Source organism: Fusarium venenatum (assembly GCF_020744135.1).
Source record: "Fusarium venenatum strain MPI-CAGE-CH-0201 chromosome Unknown EDB82scaffold_1, whole genome shotgun sequence".
NCBI classification, from domain to species: domain Eukaryota; kingdom Fungi; phylum Ascomycota; class Sordariomycetes; order Hypocreales; family Nectriaceae; genus Fusarium; species Fusarium venenatum.
Genome location: NW_027072129.1, coordinates 10,951,000 through 10,971,169, shown reverse-complemented (window position 1 = coordinate 10,971,169; position 20,170 = coordinate 10,951,000). Strand labels below are relative to the sequence as shown.

Below are 20,170 nucleotides of genomic sequence, written 5' to 3'. Positions count from 1 at the left end.
TTGTTGGGTCGATTGTTGCCGTTGTCACTATCCGTGCCAATGCGCTAGCAGACGGGTTGGGTGATCAATCTCCAGTTTGCTCGCATGCATAGATGTTTGCTCAGATGTTTGCTCACAAACAAAGAGAGAACCAACAGAAAAGAAGCAATTATGCTTCAAAAAAGTGCCGACACCCCCGCCATTCAGGCGCAGAGGTAGGCTATATGAAGGCTTCGTACAAAAGGACAACCGTCTGACTCGAGGCAAACCAAACGCACTGATACAAAATGGATACTACATATACATTTCGATGGGATTTGCGCTGTTGTTTTTGTCTCTTTGACTTCCATGACGGGGACAAGGTGGTCACATCTTTTCCATCTGAAGGTTTGTCTCCCTAAAAACTTACTATCCAGTTTCACTAATAGGTAACAACAGTGGCTAATAGTGTGGCCCCGACAGACGTGCTGTTTGAATACAAAACACCGGTTTTCGACCCCCAAGATCAGCAATGCATTCCACCGCGCAAATGGAGACGGTATAGGGAAGTAGTTCCCGCATCGCATCAGTCTTGTCTTCGAGACTTTCCAGAAGTCCACATGAATCGACTGTGGGCTGTAGTTCGCTACGACTTCCAACCGCCAGTCTTTGATATAGCTCGAAGAAGATCCGTCTTGGCGACAGAAATAATCACACAGACCGAGTCTTCTTTCCAAAAACAAGCGAGGCTGGGCCTGCTTGCCTTGCTATCCTCGTCATCAGTTCCTAAAAATGTACTTCAAGGAGAGGGCCTTGCTTCTTTTACTGTCAGCGTTTGCAACTCCATCTGGGGAACAGGTTTAGTGTTTGAAGGTGTTCGATACATGTCGTATCTGTCGAACAAGAAACATGACGAAAGCTTTAAGCGGATAGAACGGCAGAAGGATGCTCTTGATTCAATCTACTTTGCCTCAAACCATCTAGGTATTGTATTTATATACTTCGAGGAACCTGTCCGGTCAAAACAAGAACTGCCTGGGATTTGGTGGAGTTGTGTTCAAGGAAATTTAAGGAATAACCTCATAGAGGGATACACTGATGTAAGTGGAACAATACCCAATGCTCCTATTCTAATTCTAACATGCCTAGGGCTACAAGATGCGTGACCTGCGCTTAGTGGGATCAAACTACCCCAAGGGAGGCCTGACCAGCCGGTGGTTGGTATTGCCGTCAAAGCCGAGATCTACATGGATAGTGAACTTGGACGACAGAACTCACTCGAATCTTTACTTCAAGTTCTTGGACTGCGATAAGCCTGGGATCACTGGCTTTTCAGCGTGCATGGTTGATGGAGACCTTGTAGATCTACATTGCCATACTAAAGGCAAGAACCTTGGGTTCTACCACGATGGTGGCGGCGATCGACGGCATGCTGTTTGGCTATATTTCCCAGTTGAACAAGGCGAGCGCATCTTTGAAGTTTGGCGACGGCAGAAGAAACCTCAATTTTGTCGAGATATCCCCATGGTGAGTCCTGGAAGGTGACTGTTGTTGTTAAAGTACTAATTGTTGGACAGCTGTGTACGAATAAAGGACGCGTCTTTGTTCTAGGTACACACGTCAACCAATATGACCTCGACGTCAAATACGACCGCCTCACCTCGTTTCCAACACCACAGCAGGCTCGTTTCTGGTTCAGCTGTCACGAGGGCTATGTCGATTATCTAGCGTTCGACTCTAAAGACCAACGCCACAACAAAAACGAGTTTCACAGACCGTTGCAAGGCATCTCTGCGCTGTGCTCTTCGGGTGTACCGACCCAAACCTTCGCTTCGTCGGCGCCGCTGAAAGATGTAGTTGAGGTTGTACCATGCAGATCATGGGTACCTGGATCAACCGGGATCGTTGGGCTTCTGTTGACGTACTCCGATAGGCATCGTGAAACGCTCGGACAAATACAGCTTGACCACCTTCTCGCACCAATGAAGACCGATCCAAAAGGGGATATGTGGCTAGGGCTTAGGTATCTTACCCGTGGTTCGGTCGTTGAGGCGATGAGATTGATACCGTCGAATGGCGAGACAATTTATGGCGTGAATACATCTGAGGCTGGGCTTCATTGGCATAATGCTAAATGGCAAGGACGACTGGACTGGTTCTTTTGGTACGGGTTAACTTTTCTAACCTACCATCCGCAGCCTATCCCAGATCAGCATATCAGTAGGATACTGGAGATGCAAGGAGGGAGGGAATGGGAGAGGGAGACACCGACTGATGTCTGTATACCCTTCACTCCCCTTTCCAGCAATCGCTCTATGGGCGAGGGCTTGATGGTCATAGACGCTTGATGTAGATGTATCAAATCCAGAGCGTTGAGATTTCGTCTGCTTCAGTGTTTCGGCTTGTTCAAAGTTCATGTTTGCTGTGAGATACCTATGCTAGGCTAATAAAATTCTCGCTCCATCTTCAAGTTCCATAACATCATCCGCCCTCGCAGCTTTCCCACCCCAAATAACAGTCCCCGTCCCATCCACAGCAAAAGCACCAGCTTCCTGCCATTTATTTCCCATCGTCGTCAAAGGTCCCTCATCCTCCTCATCCTCTCCAGGTCCGACACTCTGAACAGTAGTCTTTGGTTTGGGCTTCGTCTTTCCCTGTATCGCACCCGCTACTTTCTCACCCAACCACCCCGTCTCTTTCCAACTCTGCACTTGCGTCGATGGATTCAAAACATACCACATACTGCCTGTACCTAAACCCCACGCCGCATACAAAGCTCGATCTTCATCGACTACTACGCGTACACTCCATGCGCCGCCGAGAAGATCTACCCACTTCTTTGTCGCTTGCTCTGAAGCGTGAGAAACGGCTATACATGTTAGTGCATCTCCATAGCGATTTGCCATTGTACGAAGATTTATAAAGGTTTTTTGCGCGACTGGTTCTCTGTTAGAATTTTGGTTCATCGTATTGGCCACTGGGAAGGATAAGGTGCGAAATTTTGCAGGTCAGTTTGTGTTACTTAGACCAGACTTCTTACTCAAGCCAACTTTTTTGTGTGCAAAAAAAAAAGGAAATAACTTACATGCACAACCAACACAGCGTAAAAACACCACCAAAGTCCTCCTTCCAAGTCTTAATTTCTGTGTTCTATCCACGGGTGCTTTATCACCAATTCCAGGTACGCGTCCGACGGATGCAGCAGCGGGAGGCGGCGTCAGCCACGGCTGTACTGTCAGAGGGAGAGATCGGACGGACATCCAAGATGCCCAGCTAGAATCTGCATCGTTTTCTGAAGGTGAGGGAGGGTTTTTGCGGAGTTTGTTTGGCTCGCGCTTTTCTGTGGGAAAGGAGAGTATATCGCTTGGTATACCGGCCTTTTTGAGGGCGAGTTTTGTGGTGAATGATGAGAGCATTTGGTAGCTTACGGGACAACCCGGGGAGTAATGAATATAAGATATAGATAAGTTATAAAGTCGAGATAGAGATCAAATGTACTGAATAAATTGTTTTCTGTAGTCGTTAAAAAAGATGAGACGTGGTGTTGAGTTGAAACTCCAGGGGGAGGGATTCTAAGTGACGCTAGTAGGGGTTTGGAATGGGGGCGAATAGTGCAGGGTGGGTAACGCGAATGGTAAAGATTCGATGAGATGGGAATGTGGACGACGGGAATAACATGAGCCGCGTACTGGGAATTAATTATGTATTTAATTGATATTCTGGGCGAGTAACCAAGCCATCTAATGAAGGGTTGCCAGCAAGATGCCCTCAAGGGACACGGGCTCATCAACTAACAGCAAAGTGTCTCGGGATGTCGTATGATCACTGCTTGGCTTTCTGATGGCTGAATGAAGTGCACCAACTGCACTCTTGGTTTGGTGTGCTGGGTTAGATGAGAGATGAAGAAGAAAAGCCTGCACAGTCACTGTCTGCAAGTTTTATGTTCACCCTCGTTAAAATTGCTAGATGTGCCTTCTACTGAAAGGAGCTTCCTCTTACAAGGGACAAGTCAGTTCTACACTGGATATATATCCGGAAGACTTCACCCGTCGTTGAAAGTACCTAGATCTTGTGTTATATTCTACCGTTCCAGTAAAGTATTGTTGTTTCCAAAGTGTAGAGCTTTCTTTCGTCAACAGAGCTGTGTTTAGTCAGAGAAAGTTTCAGCACTCCAAACGGTTGTAGATGGGAGATTTGGCTCCAATATATTATTCTTTTGTTTTGTACCCCATGAGGGGATTGTATCGCTTTGCTATGAATACATTACTTTGATGAATCAAGAGATATTCCGAAATCGCAGCACGCCCAGCGCCTGCATGTCCTTATTCTCTAGATAGACCCCAAGCAACAAAATAACTAAGGATACCTCTTATCGTCTAAAGCTTTAGGTTAAAAGTCTAAAGCCTTAGATTAAGAATGAAAAAGGATTTGCAAGTCCGTTCATTCTCGAGACAGATCTGCTTTGCTATTGATTCAGAGCTACTCGGGTATGCAGTGATTCAATGCTGGGTACTCGAAACTGCCAACTTTGTAACTCATGCTTCTCTTTTATCTTTCTTAAATTTGCATGCTTTCACTCCTTCTACAACTGAACCATTCATTGTTCTCAAACACATCATCGTGTTGGGGAGAAGGGGAGGTATCTTGAGATCCTCTCCATAAGCAAGAAGACGAAACCGAGACTCAATCTCTCAATTCTCAGGCCTTGAATGCAATGGCTAAGGAGCTGGGTGGCCCTTTGGCCGTGGATGTAGGCAGAAGCTGTTGGGTCAAGACTTTGACAGTGTCTTCCAGCTGCCAAATGCGAAAATCAGCCTGAAGCCTGAATTTCTTCCTCCACTTCTCGCCTTCCTTCATTTTTGTTTCTTTCTTTCTTTCTTCCCTCATTCTTCATCGTGTTCATACACAAGCACCGCAACCAGCAGCACCTACCTCATGCCGTCGACGTCATGAGCTCGACAACACACGATATCGAACCCAACGGGGATCTTGTTGTCGTGCTGAAGAAGCCAAACACGACCAAGGTGATCCCTGAAGTCGCCCTTCGTTGTAAATCCAAGCTGGGAGAAAAGGATCCTACGTTCGCGCCCGACACCACAGACGTGAAAAGCCCTTTGATGCCTTCTGGACTCCCCAACAATGCAGCTATCGGTAACCCCATCTTTCTTGACAAATGTGAAATTTTACTAACGTCTACTCTGTATGTAGCCGGAGAATCCGATGAGATACGATTTCGAGTATCATCTCCACATCTGAAACTGGCTTCAGTCGTCTTCAAGAAAATGCTCAACGGCCCCTGGAAGGAGGGCGATTCTGCCAACTCTCAACCCGCTTCCGAGGCTGAAGACCAGATGGATTTGGAGGATAGTGGTTCGTCAGATTCTCCTGTTGGCTCTACTCCTGATTCATCTTCTCTCAGCCAGGCAGCTTCTGACACGCCCGGAGACTGGGAAATAACAATCACTGGATGGCATGCCCATGCGTTGTGGATGGTCTTGCACATAATTCACGGCCAGTACCGTAAGGTTCCTCACTCGGTTAGCTTGGAGTTCTTCGCCCACGTTGCTGTCATTGCCAACTATTATCAATGTAATGAGGCGGTATCACTCGCTGCAAAGTTTTGGTGTGCAGCGAAAAACATGACCCCAGCACACTATGGGAGGGAGGCCATCATGTGGCTATCCGTCGCTTGGGTCTTCTCCTGGCCCAACGCGTTCTCTCGACTGGCGACCCTTGTGGTACAAGATGGTCTAGCTCTGGCTGATATCACGACTGACGATCTTCCAATCGCTACAATTCTTGGTAAGCAAATCAAATTCAATGACTTTCCGTTAACCCTACCTAACTGTGGTGTTAGAAAATCTGGAAGCCAAAAGAAAGAGCTCAATTGTCCGCTTCATCAACGCACTGGCCGAACTGGAACAAAAGTTGACACATGGCAAGCTGGGCTGTAACGAGAAATGCAGATCAATGATGATTGGGTCATTGATCCTAGAGAAGCAGAAGTATCCCGATTTGATACTCAAGAAGGAAATTGACTGCAGAAGAGTGTCTCTGTCCGGACTCATTACCGCGGTAAACGCATTTAGTTCAATCGAGTGGATCGACCCAGCTTCGCGTTCTCGCCCTCATCAATGCAACCCAACGAAGTTCATGGAACCAATCATCAAGTCGGTTCAAGATGATGCAAAACTACTCAAGCTCTCAGATTTTAAGAATTAGGCACCTGCTCAGAGATAAGCCTCGTGCCTAAGGGGCAAACAAAGGTCTCGGTGCTCTGATCTTCTGTATGTATGTAAGAGAATCAAGATTGATACAAACCCATGAAAACATCAAGAACTTCTACTATCAGACAAAAATACGACATTTTTTGTCCCAATTCAAGTAAACTTTTTTGACTGTTTGTTATTAACCCTCATCGTGCCAGACCATCATGCCCATTTCACCTGCTTTCAGCAAATATTGACCAGCAAACTCGCCTGCCATCTTTCACTATCCCTACGTCACCTCTGACCGCAAGACAAACAATTATCCTCAGCAAGCCTGTGGTCTCGAATTGTCACAAGATGTCTTCACAATTCATCACAGATGATGCGTATAATGGAAGTGAATGGCAGCTGTCTCGACTAAGATAAAACGGTTCTGATTTTTCTGAGATCTCATCTTCAATCTTCTGATATCAGCAATCTCAACATCAATTTCACCATGAAGGTTATCAGGCATGAAATTGACCCGAAGGGGGATCTCTTGATCGTCCTCAAGCACCCAAATACACTGAACTTGATGCCGGATCCACCCACCAAACATGAGTCCTATCGCCCACCTCATCCCTATTACGATGACCCATCTGACGACGAGGAAGTTGAGATTGAGTTTAGAGTCTGTTCGTTGCGTATGATCCAATCTTCCACGTTATTTAAGAAGATGTTCGGGGGACCATCGAAAGAGGCTGTGGAGGAGGCAACCGCTTCTTCTCATCTTCGCAAAGTATCTGCGACTGACTGGAACGGGGATGCCCTCGCGGTTGTACTCAATATTATTCACGACCGCACCGGTGAGAACGATGTACCACAAGAACCCAGCACTTTCCTACTCGCTCATATAACTGTCATCGTGGACAATTATCGGTGCGAGGAATGTACACATAGTGGCAGCTATGTGACAATGGGAGCGAAATGTCATATGTCATCGATCCGGGGATATCGTGAACTTATTTATTTCACGGGTTTTCTCATGGTACTTTTACCTCATCTACATAGCCAAACGTGTCTTGGAGAATACTCCTGACTTAACGTTGATTAATACCAACGACCTGCCAATGGTAGAACTACTCAGTCAGTTCACAGCCCTCGAACTTCAGAATTCTTACTAAAAGTTCCTACAGAGATGATTGAGAGAATGAGAGAAGAGATCATTTTAGACTTGGCGGGCGCAGTGCTATAACGAATGCCATCCATTGATACGTCTGCGGCTGTCTCGGGCTTCCATAATAAGGGGTTCGCTAATGAGATGCTCAATTTGCGAGTTGTTTGCCCGAATTTACCTCGCAGCGCCTTTTCGCGAGAGATACTACAACTACATTTGTAGCATCACTACACTGGCTCGCACGGCTGTCAACAAGGCTTCTTTCCAACTTTCAATGGGTATGAGGGAGGAAGATTATTAAGAGCTCATGACCAAATTGTAGATAGCATCGCTTTGACATATAAAACTCAATGGTTACTTTCTGGTTGAGGGATTGTCAATGGTGAACAGCATAAGACTTAATTGTAGCATTATTGGTATTTTCCCTCTGGCCCTTTAAGGTATGAGAAATGTTAGCGCTGGAAGCATGAGAGATGGAATTGTTAGATTGTTTTATGCCATCTTCAGACTGTTTATTCATATATCCCTGATATTGTATCGCGACTTATGCCTGCCTAGATTAGTGTTTGTCTACGCCTGGACGAAAGATAAAACAATATAGTGTATTAATTGTTACTTTATGACACCTTGGCCCATCAATCACAAAGTGATTTCTGACAACAAGTTTGACGAGGAGTGACAATAGGTTTGGACTCCACAACTAAAGATATGCAATCTTGAACAGATTTGACTTGGCAGTGACAAGCAGGTGTAGATTAACTTGGAGCAAACAGCCAAACACTTTTCTCATTCATTATTCCTTTCAAATACTTAAGTAGACTCTTCCGCTTCTTCATTCATCCCACATTGTCCTTCTTCAAACAACATATATAACTACCTCTCGCCCCCCAGCTATTATAAGGTATAACTGCGCCGAGAAGACAATAGTGAGTTATTATGAACTAAAGATTTGGAATGTTTATTGCTGATGTCTAAACACTAATCTTCTGTCCAGATGCTGTCCATCCCGTACGATATAGATCCGGGGGGCGACATCGAGCTGGTATTAAACAAGCCCAACAACCAGAAGATAGTGCCGGCTCTATATTTCACCCAAGATGTCACTGATCCCGATAATACGGAATTTGACGACCTAGAGCTCAACAACCCACCATGTGCTGGTAGATACAGCGCCTTTAAAGAGCTTTATCCGGCCGGCAAAACAATTGTTCCCCCCGTCGACAGCGAAGTTCGCATGAGTGTCTCGTCGCGCCATCTCATTCTTGCCTCTCGCGCTTTTAAAGCCATGCTCGAAGGGCCTTGGAGTGAGGCGACTTCATCTTCCCAGTCTGTCCGACAGATAAACGCATCGGACTGGGATGCCATGGCCTTTGCTATCGTTTTGGATATCATTCACGGGCGTCATCGGGGAATACCAGAAGACATGACACTCGGACTTGTGGCCCGCATTGCAACTATTGTCGACTATTATGGCTTCCATGAAGCTTTGTATGTCTATCGCAAGCGCTGGCTCAGTGAGAACGCAAAGGTAAAGGCCTCAACAGACAAACTATGCGATGCGTCTCTGCTGTGTCTGTATGCTGCGTGGGTGTTTTCAGATAAAGACATTATTTCGAGCATGGCCCGTCTTACGTTGCTATATAGCGAAGGCCTGGCGCAGACAAACACGTTTGACCTTCCTATTGGAGGTATTTTAGGTAAGAGGTCAAGGTTCATGCCAAGTTATTGATGTATCAACGGTTTGACAACACCGAGCAGACAATATCGAGGGCCAACGACAACATCTTATCACAGAATCTCTTCACCTTTTAGATGATCTGCAAGATCAGCTGCTCAAAGAGACAAGCTGTCCCATGGAGCAGGAGGCCCAGTGTACAACATTGACGCTCGGAGTGTTAATGCGTATACGACACGGAATCACGAGTCTCAGCATACCTCTCGAACATCCTTACGACGGATACAGCCTCAATTCTGTTCTACATACGATCACAGATATTGAGAAACCGATGGCACTGCACTCGAAGAGCATCAAATTTCGTACTTCCAAATGGACAAAAGCCTCGCGACCATGTTCCATCGGGGGAAGATTAGCGGAAAGGATTGAAAGCATTCAGTCGGAAATTTGGTCCTTTTGTATGAGTAGCACCCTGGAGAAAACCCCCACGGAGGAGAAGTAACATGGGATTGGTTCTAAATATGTAATCTGAGGCAATTCATTCCCTAGGATAGCTGGAACTTGCAGGACCATTGGTTATTCGTAGCATTACATTGTATTCTGGATCTCTCAACAGTACCATCTGAAGAAGTATTGTCAGGAGTAGATTGCCTAGATACCAAGTAGTCAAATGGAATCTGAAACCTGATAATTAACTATCTAAGTCTCTGTTCTTGACAGATTTAATCCAAGTATACCATATCAAGTGCTTCAGGATTCCTCAGTGACAAACTTGCATGGATAACTACACAGGTGCTGAAGGACTTCGGTCCGGGATTTTTATTTTGAAGCGGAATTTGTATAGACCGCAGGCAGATTAGACGAGAGACATTTTGGTAGTGTGTACTCAGCTTATGCAAAGTTATGGTTGAAGCCTAAGATAAAGGATCAAAGTTTGCAAAGAACCCTAAGATACCTAAGGTTAAGAAAGAAAACGTTGGGGATGTTTCACAGATCGCGTAAAGGCTTTGCCCTCGCCTCCACGAATATACTGAATATACAACACGAACAGCAGGTATGTTGACTTGGATTGGACTGTCCATCACGATAGTGATGCTCTTTTCGACACTGTTTCTGGCTTTAGATTTTGGAGTCAGAGAACGAGTCTGAGTTCGATCTGGCGGGTGGCAGAAGAGACAGCCCCCAATATTTAGGGAACAAAAATAAATAGCCTAAGAAGTCTGGTCGAAATAACATAAACTAACCTACTAATTCCGTCACTTATGTCCCTAGACCAATTTTTCTGAAACTTCGAGGTAAACGTTGGGATTTTGTTGGCGTGGCTACCTCACCTACGTACATCTAAATCTCTCGGTCGGTCAGATGGATAAGAGTATTGACGCCGTATGCAATTTGATGCTAAATCAAATATAATTCTTTTATCCACTATGAACATTCCTGTCAATTTACTGCAGTATCATCAATATATTTGCATTTTTGAGACTTTCGATCATTTCATGAAGAAACGACCTGCCCTGAAACAGTAGACTTTCCGTAAAAAACCAATATCATAGGGCCACAAGGCCATGCTTTCAAGATTTCAACAAAATTCTATATCAGAATAAAGCTGTTAAAATGATAACACAATGGCAGACATTTTCTTCTTCCTTACACGACAAAACCGCCAGGGAAATAGATCATCAATCTACATGTTGCTCTGAAGATCAAGTTTGGAGACTGACCTACCCTAAGCTCATCTGATGACTAAGCACTACGCAACGAACAGATAGCCCGCCATGATGCAACACCCAGCTTGAAGCTCCTCCAAGCGTGAAGCCGCATAAACGCCTTCAACACAACCACAATGCGGCTCTCACTCCAGCCATTTCTCCTTCTGGCGCTATCGTCCCTCGGCGCCGCCGTTTTCCAGGACGAAGTCGGCCAAATCGATTTCCACCACGCGCTCGTCGGCGTCCCCCAAGTCGAGACTACCTTCTTCCATCGACCACGAAAGACAGATAAGGCGAGCCTCCTTTACACACTCAGCGATGTCGGCATTATCGGTGCTGTGAACCCCAGCAACGGAGCAGTTGTCTGGCGTCAACAGATTGCAGATGATATTACCAATGGCGGCGGCTTCTTGCGCGCTGCTGAGGGCGAGCACTGGGTTGCTGCGGCGTATGGTTCTCGGGTACAAGCTTGGGATGCGCTGACTGGTCGTAACGTGTGGCACAACGAATTCAAGGGCGAGGTTAAGGATCTTGAGATTCTCGAGTTGACCGAGAGCTCTCGAAAGGATGTTCTGGTTCTGTATGATGAGGACGGCACCACAGTTCTACGACGTCTACATGGTACTCTGGGTCAGGTCGTTTGGGAGTTCCGAGAGGTCGCCCACAACATTCCCCTCCAGGTCTCTACCGATATCTCCAAGATCTACGTTGTCAGCCTCCACGGATCGCCTGCTTCTTACAGCCTCAAGGTTACTGCGCTCGACACTCTTACAGGAGGACGACTGGATGACTTTGCCATTGGCACCAAGGGTGATGTCCATGGACCCAAGGACGTCATGTTTGTTGGCGGTAACTCTGCTGCTCCTATCCTCGCCTGGACTGATAGCACCCGTACCAAGCTCAAGGTCAATGTTTTAGGAAGCAAGACAACTCAGGACCTCCAGTTGCCTACCGACGCTGTCTCTGTTGTCATTCACGCCCCTCATCTCACCCAGTCGCAGCCTCACTTCCTCGTTCACACTCGAACCAAGACTGGAAACAAGGCCGAGGTTTACCACACCGACTTGAAGAACAGCAAGGTCTCCAAGGCCTACGAGTTGCCTCACCTTTCCGGCCCAGGCGCCTTTTCCACCAGCTCCGACGGAGCTAACGTTTACTTTGCTCGCGTGACTGAGGATGAGACTTTAGTTGTCTCGTCCGAATCTCACGCTGTTCTGGCCCGCTGGGCTATCAAGCCTGTCGGTGACATCGAGGCTGTCCATGCTGTTGCTGAGGTCATCAAGAAGGCTGGTGCTGAAGGCTTTGCTATTCGAGCTGCTGCTGTTACCAAGTCTGACGACTGGGTCATGGTCCGCAACGGCGAGGTTGACTGGAAGCGTCCCGAAGGTCTCTCTGCTGCCGTCGCTGCCGTCTGGGCCGATGTCCCCGGCACCGAGAACCTGGCCAAGGTCTTGGAGGAAGAGGCTCACACCAACCCTGTCCAGGCCTACATCCACCGTGTCATCCGTCACATTGATGACCTCCAGTACCTTCCTGAATACCTTGCATCTCTTCCTGAGCGCTTCATTGCTAGCGTATCTGGCGGTGAGACTGTCAGCAAGAAAGAGGGCCTGCACCGAGATACCTTTGGCTTTAACAAACTTGTTGTCCTTGCAACCCGCCGCGGTCGCATGTACGGTCTAAGCACTGAGCACGAGGGCCAGGTTGTCTGGTCCAAGTCTGTCCTTCCCCAACTTCCTGGCGAGACCCTCGATGTCAAGGGTATTTACGCCAAGGATGAGGGTGTTGTTACACTGCGTGGCGCCAAGGGCGAGTACGTTGCTATCAAGAGTGACACAGGCGATGTTGTCGAGGTCATGCCCGCAGGATCTCTTCCTCGTGTATCCAGCACCGTCGTTGTTGACAGTCCCGCTGGTAACTGGCTGCTTCCTATCGGTGCCAACGGAGAAGTTGGACCCGTCCCAGCTGGTTTCACTCCTAGCCAGACCATTGTTGTCCGAGGTGAAGGAGAGACTCTCAAGGGTCTCAAGTTTGTTGAATCAAACAACAAGGTTTCCCAGGAGGAGATCTGGCAGCTTCAGCTCTTCCGTGGTCAGAAGATCGTCGAGATTGCCAAGCCTGATTCTCACGACCCTGTCGCTTCTATTGGTCGCGTTCTGGCCGATCGTCGCGTCAGCTACAAGTACCTCAACCCCAACACGATTGTGGTTGCTGCCATTGACGAGGCTTCTTCCTCCTTGTCCGTTCAGCTGGTTGACACCATCTCAGGTCAAGTCCTGGTGTCTCAGTCTTATGCTGGCGTCGACTCTACTAAGCCCATCTCTTGCACTATGGCTGAGAACTGGTACGCCTGCACTTTCTTCGGACAGTACATTCTTGAGGACGGAACCAAGCGATCCATTCAAGGCAACCAGATTGTCATTACCGACCTCTACGAATCTTCCTCTCCCAACGACCGTGGTCCTCTGGGTGATGCCGAGACCTTTTCTCCTCTAAAGCCCGTCGATTCTCCAGCTGGACCTGCTCTGCCTTGGGCTGAGTCGCAAGCTTACGTTCTGTCTCAGCCACTCGACTCTCTGTCGGTAACACAAACTAGACAAGGCATTGCTAACCGCCAAGTTCTTGCCTACCTTCCCGAAGCCCACTCCATCGCCGGCTTGAACCGCCAGGTTCTCGACGCCCGACGACCCGTTGGCCGTGATTCAACCCCAGCTGAGAAAGAAGCCGAAGGCCTCATCCAATACACACCCGCCATTGAGATCGATCCCCGATCAATCATTTCTCATCAGCGCAACGTTTTGGGTGTGAAGAACATCCTCGCCACACCAGTTATTGTGGAGAGCACAAGTCTGATTGTAGCCTACGGCGTGGATGTCTTTGGAACACGACTTGCTCCCAGCGGCATGTTTGATATTCTGGGAGATGGATTTAACAAGTCTACTCTCATTCTAACTGTAGTATCGCTGCTGGGCGGTGTACTGTTCCTTTCACCAATGGTAAGAATACCCTCTTCGCATTCGCATGAGACACATTGCTAACCTTTTTAGGTGAGGAGAAAACAAATCAACAGGGGCTGGGAGTCTTAGACAAGATGAAAAGAGAGGGTATGTCATATTAGGAGCTAATTACTAGACCCGGCCGACACGAAGCCAATGGGAATAGGTATAGGATATAGGGCTATGAAGCTGTAAATGGAAATAAAATACTGTATTTTCTCTGACGCCATTGGTAGTGTGTGTTTCCTTCGACGGATGGAAGTGTCAGCCTTCAAATGTAACGATCCAAACAGCCTCTCCAAATCGAAAGCCACGTGCTCATAGTCAATGCCCGAGATCGGGGTCTCCGCGTTTCCCGTTGGGCGGAGTAAATAACGGGCTTGGCGCCACGGACGTCGCGGGGCTGAACCCGGAGTGTCAAGACGGAGATTTCTTGCTTACGGTACAGTAAGCAGCATGGATTCAAGCCTCGTATCACTGCTGATCGGGCCTGCATATGGACGTGAGTTTGCATCGTATAACCACACTCAAGATGATAAGACCTTTTCCAAGTGATGGTGGGGAGATGACAGACGGAATTTTGACGAAGTGTCAGCAGTTTACGTCAAGTTATGCTATACGATGGCAATAATATGCCTTGTGAATAAACAGGTCAAAGTCCTGTTATGTGTAACCAACATCACAATACAACATGATTCCATTCCCGTGTTTTCATCACGATATTAGCGAAAAGGTACTTGGACTCAATCTTGTTGGTGAATAGGATTTCATGATTTTCCCGGGGTGTTGGGGAACACGAGAGAGGCGTTCTGGCGACGAATAAGCTGCGAGGAGAACATGATGTGACAGGAATGTTGCTTTTTGCGGGGTAATGGGCTGAATCAATTAACTCGAGGATTTATTTTTAGGATGGGATGATTTCGATCTTCTTGAAGAGCGGTGGGAATGTACTATTTGAGTGTTGAATGTCATGTCTGCTCGTAATAATAGTACCTATGAGTATCTTACAGTGATGTCAACAGTGTAATTTACCTTCAAAATTGAGAGATATGGTATTAATACAAGTAATCAAGTACTCGTACGAAAAACATCAAATAGTAACACCACATCTGTAGGGCTGGCAGCTTCGATCGTCTGACTATTCTAGCACTATCGTGTAAGTGGCTTGCTTCTCAGCCTAGCCAACGTAAAGTGCCATATCCCGATCCCGTCTAGCTTCACCCTCCACCAAAGTCAACGTTGCAAGCGAATCCGATCAACCAAGTGTGCAAGAACAAGTTAGAAGAATGCAAAGTGGCATAGTCACAAGCCTCGTATAGGCACAGCTGAGGGGACTAGTAAGGTCTCCCGTTGGTAAACAGCAAAGAGAAGAACGAAAATAGTATCATGCACACATTCTAGGACTAAAGCCGACTTCCGGACAGGCAACGGAAGTCGACACCTCCAGAAATGTCAGCTCGTGTAAGTGAGACTCACGAGCATCCATCGTCACAAGAATAGAAACAAGTAGGATCAAAATCAAGTATATAAACCTATCCATCTCACCTCCTAAATCACTTTTCATTCTCATCATCCTCATCAACAACAAGCATCTTCTACTTTCTACTACCTTCGCTACAACACTCGCTTCAAAACACACTCTCCAAACAAAAAAACCACCAACCGCAAACATGAAGTTCACCGCTGTCGCCATCGCTGCCTTCGTCTCCATGGCCGCTGCTTCTCCTCTTGATGCTGCTGCCGGCGGCTGCAAGCCTGGTACCTACTCTTGCACTCCCGACAAGACTGGCTGGCAGATCTGCGATGTCACCGGCAAATACGTGGTAAGTTATCAAACACTCCCATTCCTCCCTAAGTATCTCTCTAACATTGTCAAGGCTGCTGGAGCTTGTCCTCCCAAGACTTCTTGCGTCTTCTACAAGAAGAGCGCCAGCCCCTACTGTGTCCCTCCCGGCTTCAAGTTCCCCCAGAACTAAGCAATCTCTCCCGATGAGATAGCCGTGAGAGTGGACTCTCGATAACGACTTCTATCTCTGCGACCTTTGGGTTCAAACTTGAGCATTTGGTCTTTTTTATATACTTGTTTTCATGCACACTGCATGAGGTCCTTTCCTTAGAAATGTTTGATAGATACATGGCACATATACAGAAACAGCATGTGGGGGTTCAAGATCGTATATAGTTACTCAGCATAGCATCTTCAATCTACTGCATTGCCCCTTTACTTGATTTGACCTATTCAACTGATACATTGATTGCCCTTTTAGCATTCTGCAATAATATAATGAAATTCACTTTAAAAACCTTCTGAGCAACGAGAGCAAGGGTAAGAATGCAAGTATGTTCAATCTATTGTCATGCTATCCAAGTGCTGAAACTATGCTGTCCTAATACAAAAACGCCATGGAGTTGCGTCCAAAATTCATCTAGTCGCATGCAATTTAACACTCACCCTGCCAGTTCTTGCTGATCCAATCGGCCATATAGTATGTAAAAGAACCCTCAATATAACGCTCAACATGAGCATCACTGTAATCACCTGCTCCTGCAAGTCTGAGGGCGGGGATGATCCATGGCTGGATAAAGTCAAGGAAAACAAAGTCAACCGTCTCTGGCTCGCCATCCTTGGGCATATTGATCTCAGCCTGGACACAGTTGGGTTGCTCGTAAAACTTGACTGGCTCGTGAATAGTATCATCGCCGTCGGTGCCGATATCGTCTGTAGTAGTATAGCCGGCAGTCAAGTCAGGCTTATCGAAGAAACTCCGAAGTTCGAGACGGCGCTCTTCTTCATCAATCTTGTTCGCCTCGAACTGAGCCTTCATAGCGGGGGCAGGGAAAGCTTGTTCGGGCATGGCCATATATTTGACATCAAGGCCGTTCTCAGCAAAGATCCTTCCAGCGCTGTTGAGAAGTTCAATGACCTTGGAAGCGGCCTTGTATGGAACGTCGGGAATGTATTTAAATCCACTGGTAAAAGGGCACACAGCATAAGTGCTGTCTCGTGTAAAACCACCCTTGAAAATGTCAAATCGGATACCACCAGTGTTGAAGATAGCCAGCCTCGACTTGTCTTTGCGGTCTTTTCGGGTGATGACATCGGGCAAGACGTGATTCGAGATCCAATGGTAAATACTGTCCTCGTCAGTGTGCTTGGCTCGATGCATCCACAACGTCTTCGGAGCACAGCCAAACTTGTAGTCAAGTTGGAGGGCCTTGCGGGCGCGAGTGATCATCTTGCTGACTCTCTTTCCATGCTCAGTGGGGAATGTCGTTTCGTTGAGACCAGTGTGATAGTGCAGGCCGTAGAGGTTGTTGTCGATGTACCGGCGAGTAAAGGTAGCAGAAGCAGCCGCCTCGACTTCTTTGGCGCTGCTTTTCTGAATGTCTTTCTGAATACCATCGATTGACATCCACCCGATAGTCTCGAAATAGCGACCACTGGCTATAGCCAAAGCATTTGAGTCATACTGGACAGTGTCGCGAACATGCGCATGGCCACCAAAGATGGCGATAGGGATATGCCAATTTTGTTTGCGAATGGCAGTGTAGATAACCTTGAATTCTTCCATGCGAAGACCAACATGACCAATCACAACGAAGAGGTCAGGCTTCTCCCGGATAGCTTCCTGGAACCAATCCTCCTTGATTGTTTGTTCCACGGGCTGAACAATAGTATTGTTGGCATTTCCGGTAAAGTCAAAAAGAAAGCCGAAAGCCACAACGTTGAGACCCTGGTTCTTTGTCTTGAACTTCTTGTAGCGTGGGGCTTGTGGAACGCGATCACCGGTTTCGAAACTGATGTAGTCGAGGTTTGATGCAAGGTAGCTGTTCTTGTAGTTGGGAACGGTAGTGTTGTGTTCCATATCGGCCGAGTAGACTTTGTAAAGTTCATGGTTGCCAGTAGACATGATGTCGACGTCGGCTTCGGCGTAGATATCATATTGAAAGAGGCCCTTGGGGGTTGAGGCGTCGTATAGTCCGTTTCCTTCGATGCGATCGCCGGTATCGATGACTAGTAGGTCGGCTCCCTTCTTGTCGGCTTCGTCGCGCATGTGCTTGGTGAAGGAGATGTAGTCACCCCAATCGGCAGAATATTGAGGCCTAGACAGTCAGCCATGGGTTGTGATGGAACGGATGAAGAACGTACTCTTGTAAGTGGCCGCCAATCCAGCCATGTGTATCCGTTGTGTGGATAAAGTTAATCTGACCCCAAGTAAGTTCTCTCATGGGACCTGGTACAGGCGCCGGAGCTCCAGGTTGCGAAGCACTAGCTACAGCGACCAGCGCTGAGCCAGCAGCAAGTGTTTTACTCCGGAGAATCATGTTGGGTAATGAGACAGTGAAGAGATTGATGATGTCGCACAAGAGGATGAATCCGCCTTGTGTTGATGGAGATGAAGAAGAAGAAGGAAGAGTGACCGCCGAGTTCGGGTCGACGGGAAGTATGATAAGGTAGCTTCACGCTAGCATGACGTTGTAGGGGACCCTGAGGGACAACAGGGCTGCTTGAGTGATGATTGGATGAAATGGCTGACTTTTAGGCTTATCAAAGCAGATTCAGCGAATAGGAAGATCGAAAGGTCTCCCCGCAAGGGGTCATGCATCAACGATAGCGCATGCTTCAGAGGACCACGAGGACGCGCATTCATCATGAAGCATGACCCGTGACACGATATGTAAGAAACAGTACTGAATAGACCGCCAATCCGTTATAAGGGAGTATCCAAAGATGAGAAGGGGAGAAGTAGGTTGTTGAAGTAATAATGGCTATAGAGGTGATTGTCTCAGTCACTCATCATGACTCTTCAACACTACTGAGGTGATCAGACAGAGGAACCAGTCCTGTTTATTGTCGATTTGCTGCTACAAACTAACCTCTGATAGCTTCCTGACAAGATAGCAAGCCCATAGAGACGATTGGACCAGCACTGAAAGCTCAGTCAAATGTCGAAATCTCCACTCCTCTGTGCCTCTTACACCGCAAAGTTATAAGTTGATTTCTCCAAGAACCCCAATTTGCGGCTCAATTCGAACATTCCCATCTTGGCATGATAATGCGATGTCGGTGGCTGCAGCAGATAATAGGTTGAAGCTGTGTAGAAGTGGATCTTTGTTTGCCGGTACGAAATACGAGATGCAGCCGGGGTCTCCACTTTCTGCCGCTGTGCCTCCCCGGTTCCCGGTATATAAACGGGCTTAAAGACGGACTTGAGTGAGTATGAAGATGTCTTCAAGTGACATTTCGCCCCCTTCATCTCTTTTATGTCTTTTTTACAAGAAAACAGACTGTTAAATACGGTATAGGAGTAGCCAATCATCAAAGCTATTTGTGTCAAGAAGACAGATACCGGGACTCGGAGAACTCCGGTAGCAACAAATTGGAGTAAGTTAGTCACTCACCAGACTGACCACAACAAACAATCACTGACAAAATAAAGCAAATAATTTCAACATGGAAAGCGCTTCAAGGAGACTCAACGTTAATTCAGAAAAGGAAACCCAAGATCTTTTGCTTCGAAATATTAGAGCATTGCCAGAACGCGAGCTTTTACCACCCAGCACAACGACCTCTTTATCAACACAACTACCACTCATGTCTCGTACGTTGTATTTGACCCAAGAAAGTGACAAACATTTAATTCGAACTAGGGAGAGACTCAGAAACAAATAGTACGACAAGAAATAACGTCTGGATTGCAAGGACAGTAAGAGCTGCCATGGCTGGTGTTTTGTCTAAGTCATGATCGATCATTGTATCAGGTCTTATATGTACAGCGGAAGCTAGAGTACGGATAATGTTATTTTTGTGCGCAGATATTTATATAGACAATCAGCATTAAGAGCGGCAATCTGAGAACACAACGTTGAAAGGTCTTGAGTAACTGTGACAAAGTGCATCACGATGGATGTGATAGTTTCGGCCAATTTGTTGGTTACCCCCACGTGCTTATCCACTAGCCGCCATCCTTCTCGTCCATTCCCTTGTGAGCCCAGACTTTTGGTGACCCTCCTTCAGGTGAGATATTGGACGCCACAATAGCTTTGATTTACAGCTGAGATCGACTGTCTTACTCTTCTTCTACCTTGATCTTTGTGTCTCTATTTTTCAACATTGATTCTTTTGATAACTTATTGCTGTTGGGAGCAGTTGGAGCAGGCATCTCATCTCCGTCCAACACTCCGTCCTCAGTGGAACCACTCCCTGTAAGCACTGTAACATCCCCTGTTGGTAGAGTATGACAGGGGAGCTTTGACCTCCCGGCTGCCGCCGCGGCGAACTCCCCTCCCCGACCCGCTGGCGCAAGCCGCCACCAAGGATTAAAGAAGCACCATCTCGAGGACGTTTGACCTGTCCTGGTAAGGCACCGCTTCTTGGCTCCCGATAGATCGTGGATACTTTTAGACTCTGATCCAATAAGACGCTCTACTTGTCTGATTCTGGGTTGGATCCGTTAAAAGCTTGG

At 47.1% G+C, this 20,170-nt stretch overlaps 9 protein-coding genes across 9 annotated transcripts; 7 read left to right on the top strand and 2 right to left on the bottom strand.

The window, feature by feature from the left end:
- Positions 1–266: 266 nt before the first annotated feature.
- EDB82DRAFT_425055 (uncharacterized protein) lies at positions 267–2,289 on the top strand (the record flags this gene model as incomplete). The annotated part of the gene is made up of 6 exons (XM_065607643.1): positions 267–366; positions 418–1,058; positions 1,108–1,212; positions 1,255–1,485; positions 1,536–2,026; positions 2,172–2,289. The coding sequence occupies 6 exons, from the start codon at positions 267–269 to the stop codon at positions 2,287–2,289; spliced, it is 1,686 nt and encodes a 561-aa protein (XP_065466004.1).
- Positions 2,290–2,351: 62 nt separating this feature from the next.
- On the bottom strand, positions 2,352–3,515 carry EDB82DRAFT_115466 (uncharacterized protein). The gene is made up of 2 exons (XM_065606983.1): positions 3,044–3,515; positions 2,352–2,896 (listed from the first exon to the last, which is right to left on the bottom strand). Exons 1-2 carry the CDS (start codon positions 3,372–3,374, stop codon positions 2,397–2,399), a joined length of 831 nt encoding a protein of 276 aa, XP_065466003.1. The 5' UTR covers positions 3,375–3,515; the 3' UTR covers positions 2,352–2,396.
- A 1,392-nt stretch (positions 3,516–4,907) lies between these two features.
- EDB82DRAFT_522317 (uncharacterized protein) lies at positions 4,908–6,180 on the top strand (the record flags this gene model as incomplete). The annotated part of the gene is made up of 3 exons (XM_025732120.1): positions 4,908–5,109; positions 5,167–5,760; positions 5,816–6,180. The coding sequence occupies 3 exons, from the start codon at positions 4,908–4,910 to the stop codon at positions 6,178–6,180; spliced, it is 1,161 nt and encodes a 386-aa protein (XP_025587595.1).
- Positions 6,181–6,663: 483 nt separating this feature from the next.
- EDB82DRAFT_473033 (uncharacterized protein) lies at positions 6,664–7,401 on the top strand (the record flags this gene model as incomplete). Its single annotated transcript, XM_065607986.1, has 3 exons — positions 6,664–7,096; positions 7,218–7,292; positions 7,343–7,401. 3 exons carry the CDS (start codon positions 6,664–6,666, stop codon positions 7,399–7,401), a joined length of 567 nt encoding a protein of 188 aa, XP_065466002.1.
- Positions 7,402–8,317: 916 nt separating this feature from the next.
- Positions 8,318–9,500, top strand: EDB82DRAFT_573130 (uncharacterized protein; the record flags this gene model as incomplete). Its single annotated transcript, XM_025732142.1, has 2 exons — positions 8,318–9,020; positions 9,082–9,500. The coding sequence occupies 2 exons, from the start codon at positions 8,318–8,320 to the stop codon at positions 9,498–9,500; spliced, it is 1,122 nt and encodes a 373-aa protein (XP_025587597.1).
- A 1,223-nt stretch (positions 9,501–10,723) lies between these two features.
- Positions 10,724–13,939, top strand: EDB82DRAFT_493418 (uncharacterized protein). Its single transcript, XM_025732154.2, has 2 exons — positions 10,724–13,703; positions 13,755–13,939. The coding sequence occupies exons 1-2, from the start codon at positions 10,842–10,844 to the stop codon at positions 13,791–13,793; spliced, it is 2,901 nt and encodes a 966-aa protein (XP_025587598.1). The 5' UTR covers positions 10,724–10,841; the 3' UTR covers positions 13,794–13,939.
- Positions 13,940–15,373: 1,434 nt separating this feature from the next.
- EDB82DRAFT_534502 (uncharacterized protein) lies at positions 15,374–15,777 on the top strand (the record flags this gene model as incomplete). The annotated part of the gene is made up of 2 exons (XM_025732165.2): positions 15,374–15,526; positions 15,581–15,777. The coding sequence occupies 2 exons, from the start codon at positions 15,374–15,376 to the stop codon at positions 15,677–15,679; spliced, it is 252 nt and encodes an 83-aa protein (XP_025587599.1). The 3' UTR covers positions 15,680–15,777.
- Positions 15,778–15,920: 143 nt separating this feature from the next.
- On the bottom strand, positions 15,921–18,427 carry EDB82DRAFT_534501 (Metallo-dependent phosphatase-like protein). The gene is made up of 2 exons (XM_025732176.2): positions 17,854–18,427; positions 15,921–17,807 (listed from the first exon to the last, which is right to left on the bottom strand). Exons 1-2 carry the CDS (start codon positions 18,027–18,029, stop codon positions 16,145–16,147), a joined length of 1,839 nt encoding a protein of 612 aa, XP_025587600.1. The 5' UTR covers positions 18,030–18,427; the 3' UTR covers positions 15,921–16,144.
- A 717-nt stretch (positions 18,428–19,144) lies between these two features.
- EDB82DRAFT_493410 (uncharacterized protein) lies at positions 19,145–19,580 on the top strand. Its single transcript, XM_065608428.1, has one exon. It carries the CDS (start codon positions 19,159–19,161, stop codon positions 19,375–19,377), a length of 219 nt encoding a protein of 72 aa, XP_065466001.1. The 5' UTR covers positions 19,145–19,158; the 3' UTR covers positions 19,378–19,580.
- The last annotated feature ends 590 nt before the right edge of the window (positions 19,581–20,170 follow it).

Excerpts from the sequence above, each read along its gene's own strand:
- EDB82DRAFT_115466 (XM_065606983.1), bottom strand. The coding sequence starts at position 3,374 with ATGCTCTCATCATTCACCACAAAACTCGCCCTCAAAAAGGCCGGTATA. Across the intron at positions 2,897-3,043 it reads ACGCTGTGTTGGTTGTGCAT|TCGCGCAAAAAACCTTTATA; the intron begins GTAAGTTATTTC and ends ACAGAGAACCAG.
- EDB82DRAFT_493418 (XM_025732154.2), top strand. The coding sequence starts at position 10,842 with ATGCGGCTCTCACTCCAGCCATTTCTCCTTCTGGCGCTATCGTCCCTC. Across the intron at positions 13,704-13,754 it reads TACTGTTCCTTTCACCAATG|GTGAGGAGAAAACAAATCAA; the intron begins GTAAGAATACCC and ends TAACCTTTTTAG.
- EDB82DRAFT_534501 (XM_025732176.2), bottom strand. The coding sequence starts at position 18,029 with ATGATTCTCCGGAGTAAAACACTTGCTGCTGGCTCAGCGCTGGTCGCT. Across the intron at positions 17,808-17,853 it reads ATTGGCGGCCACTTACAAGA|GCCTCAATATTCTGCCGATT; the intron begins GTACGTTCTTCA and ends CTGACTGTCTAG.
- EDB82DRAFT_493410 (XM_065608428.1), top strand. The coding sequence starts at position 19,159 with ATGGAAAGCGCTTCAAGGAGACTCAACGTTAATTCAGAAAAGGAAACC.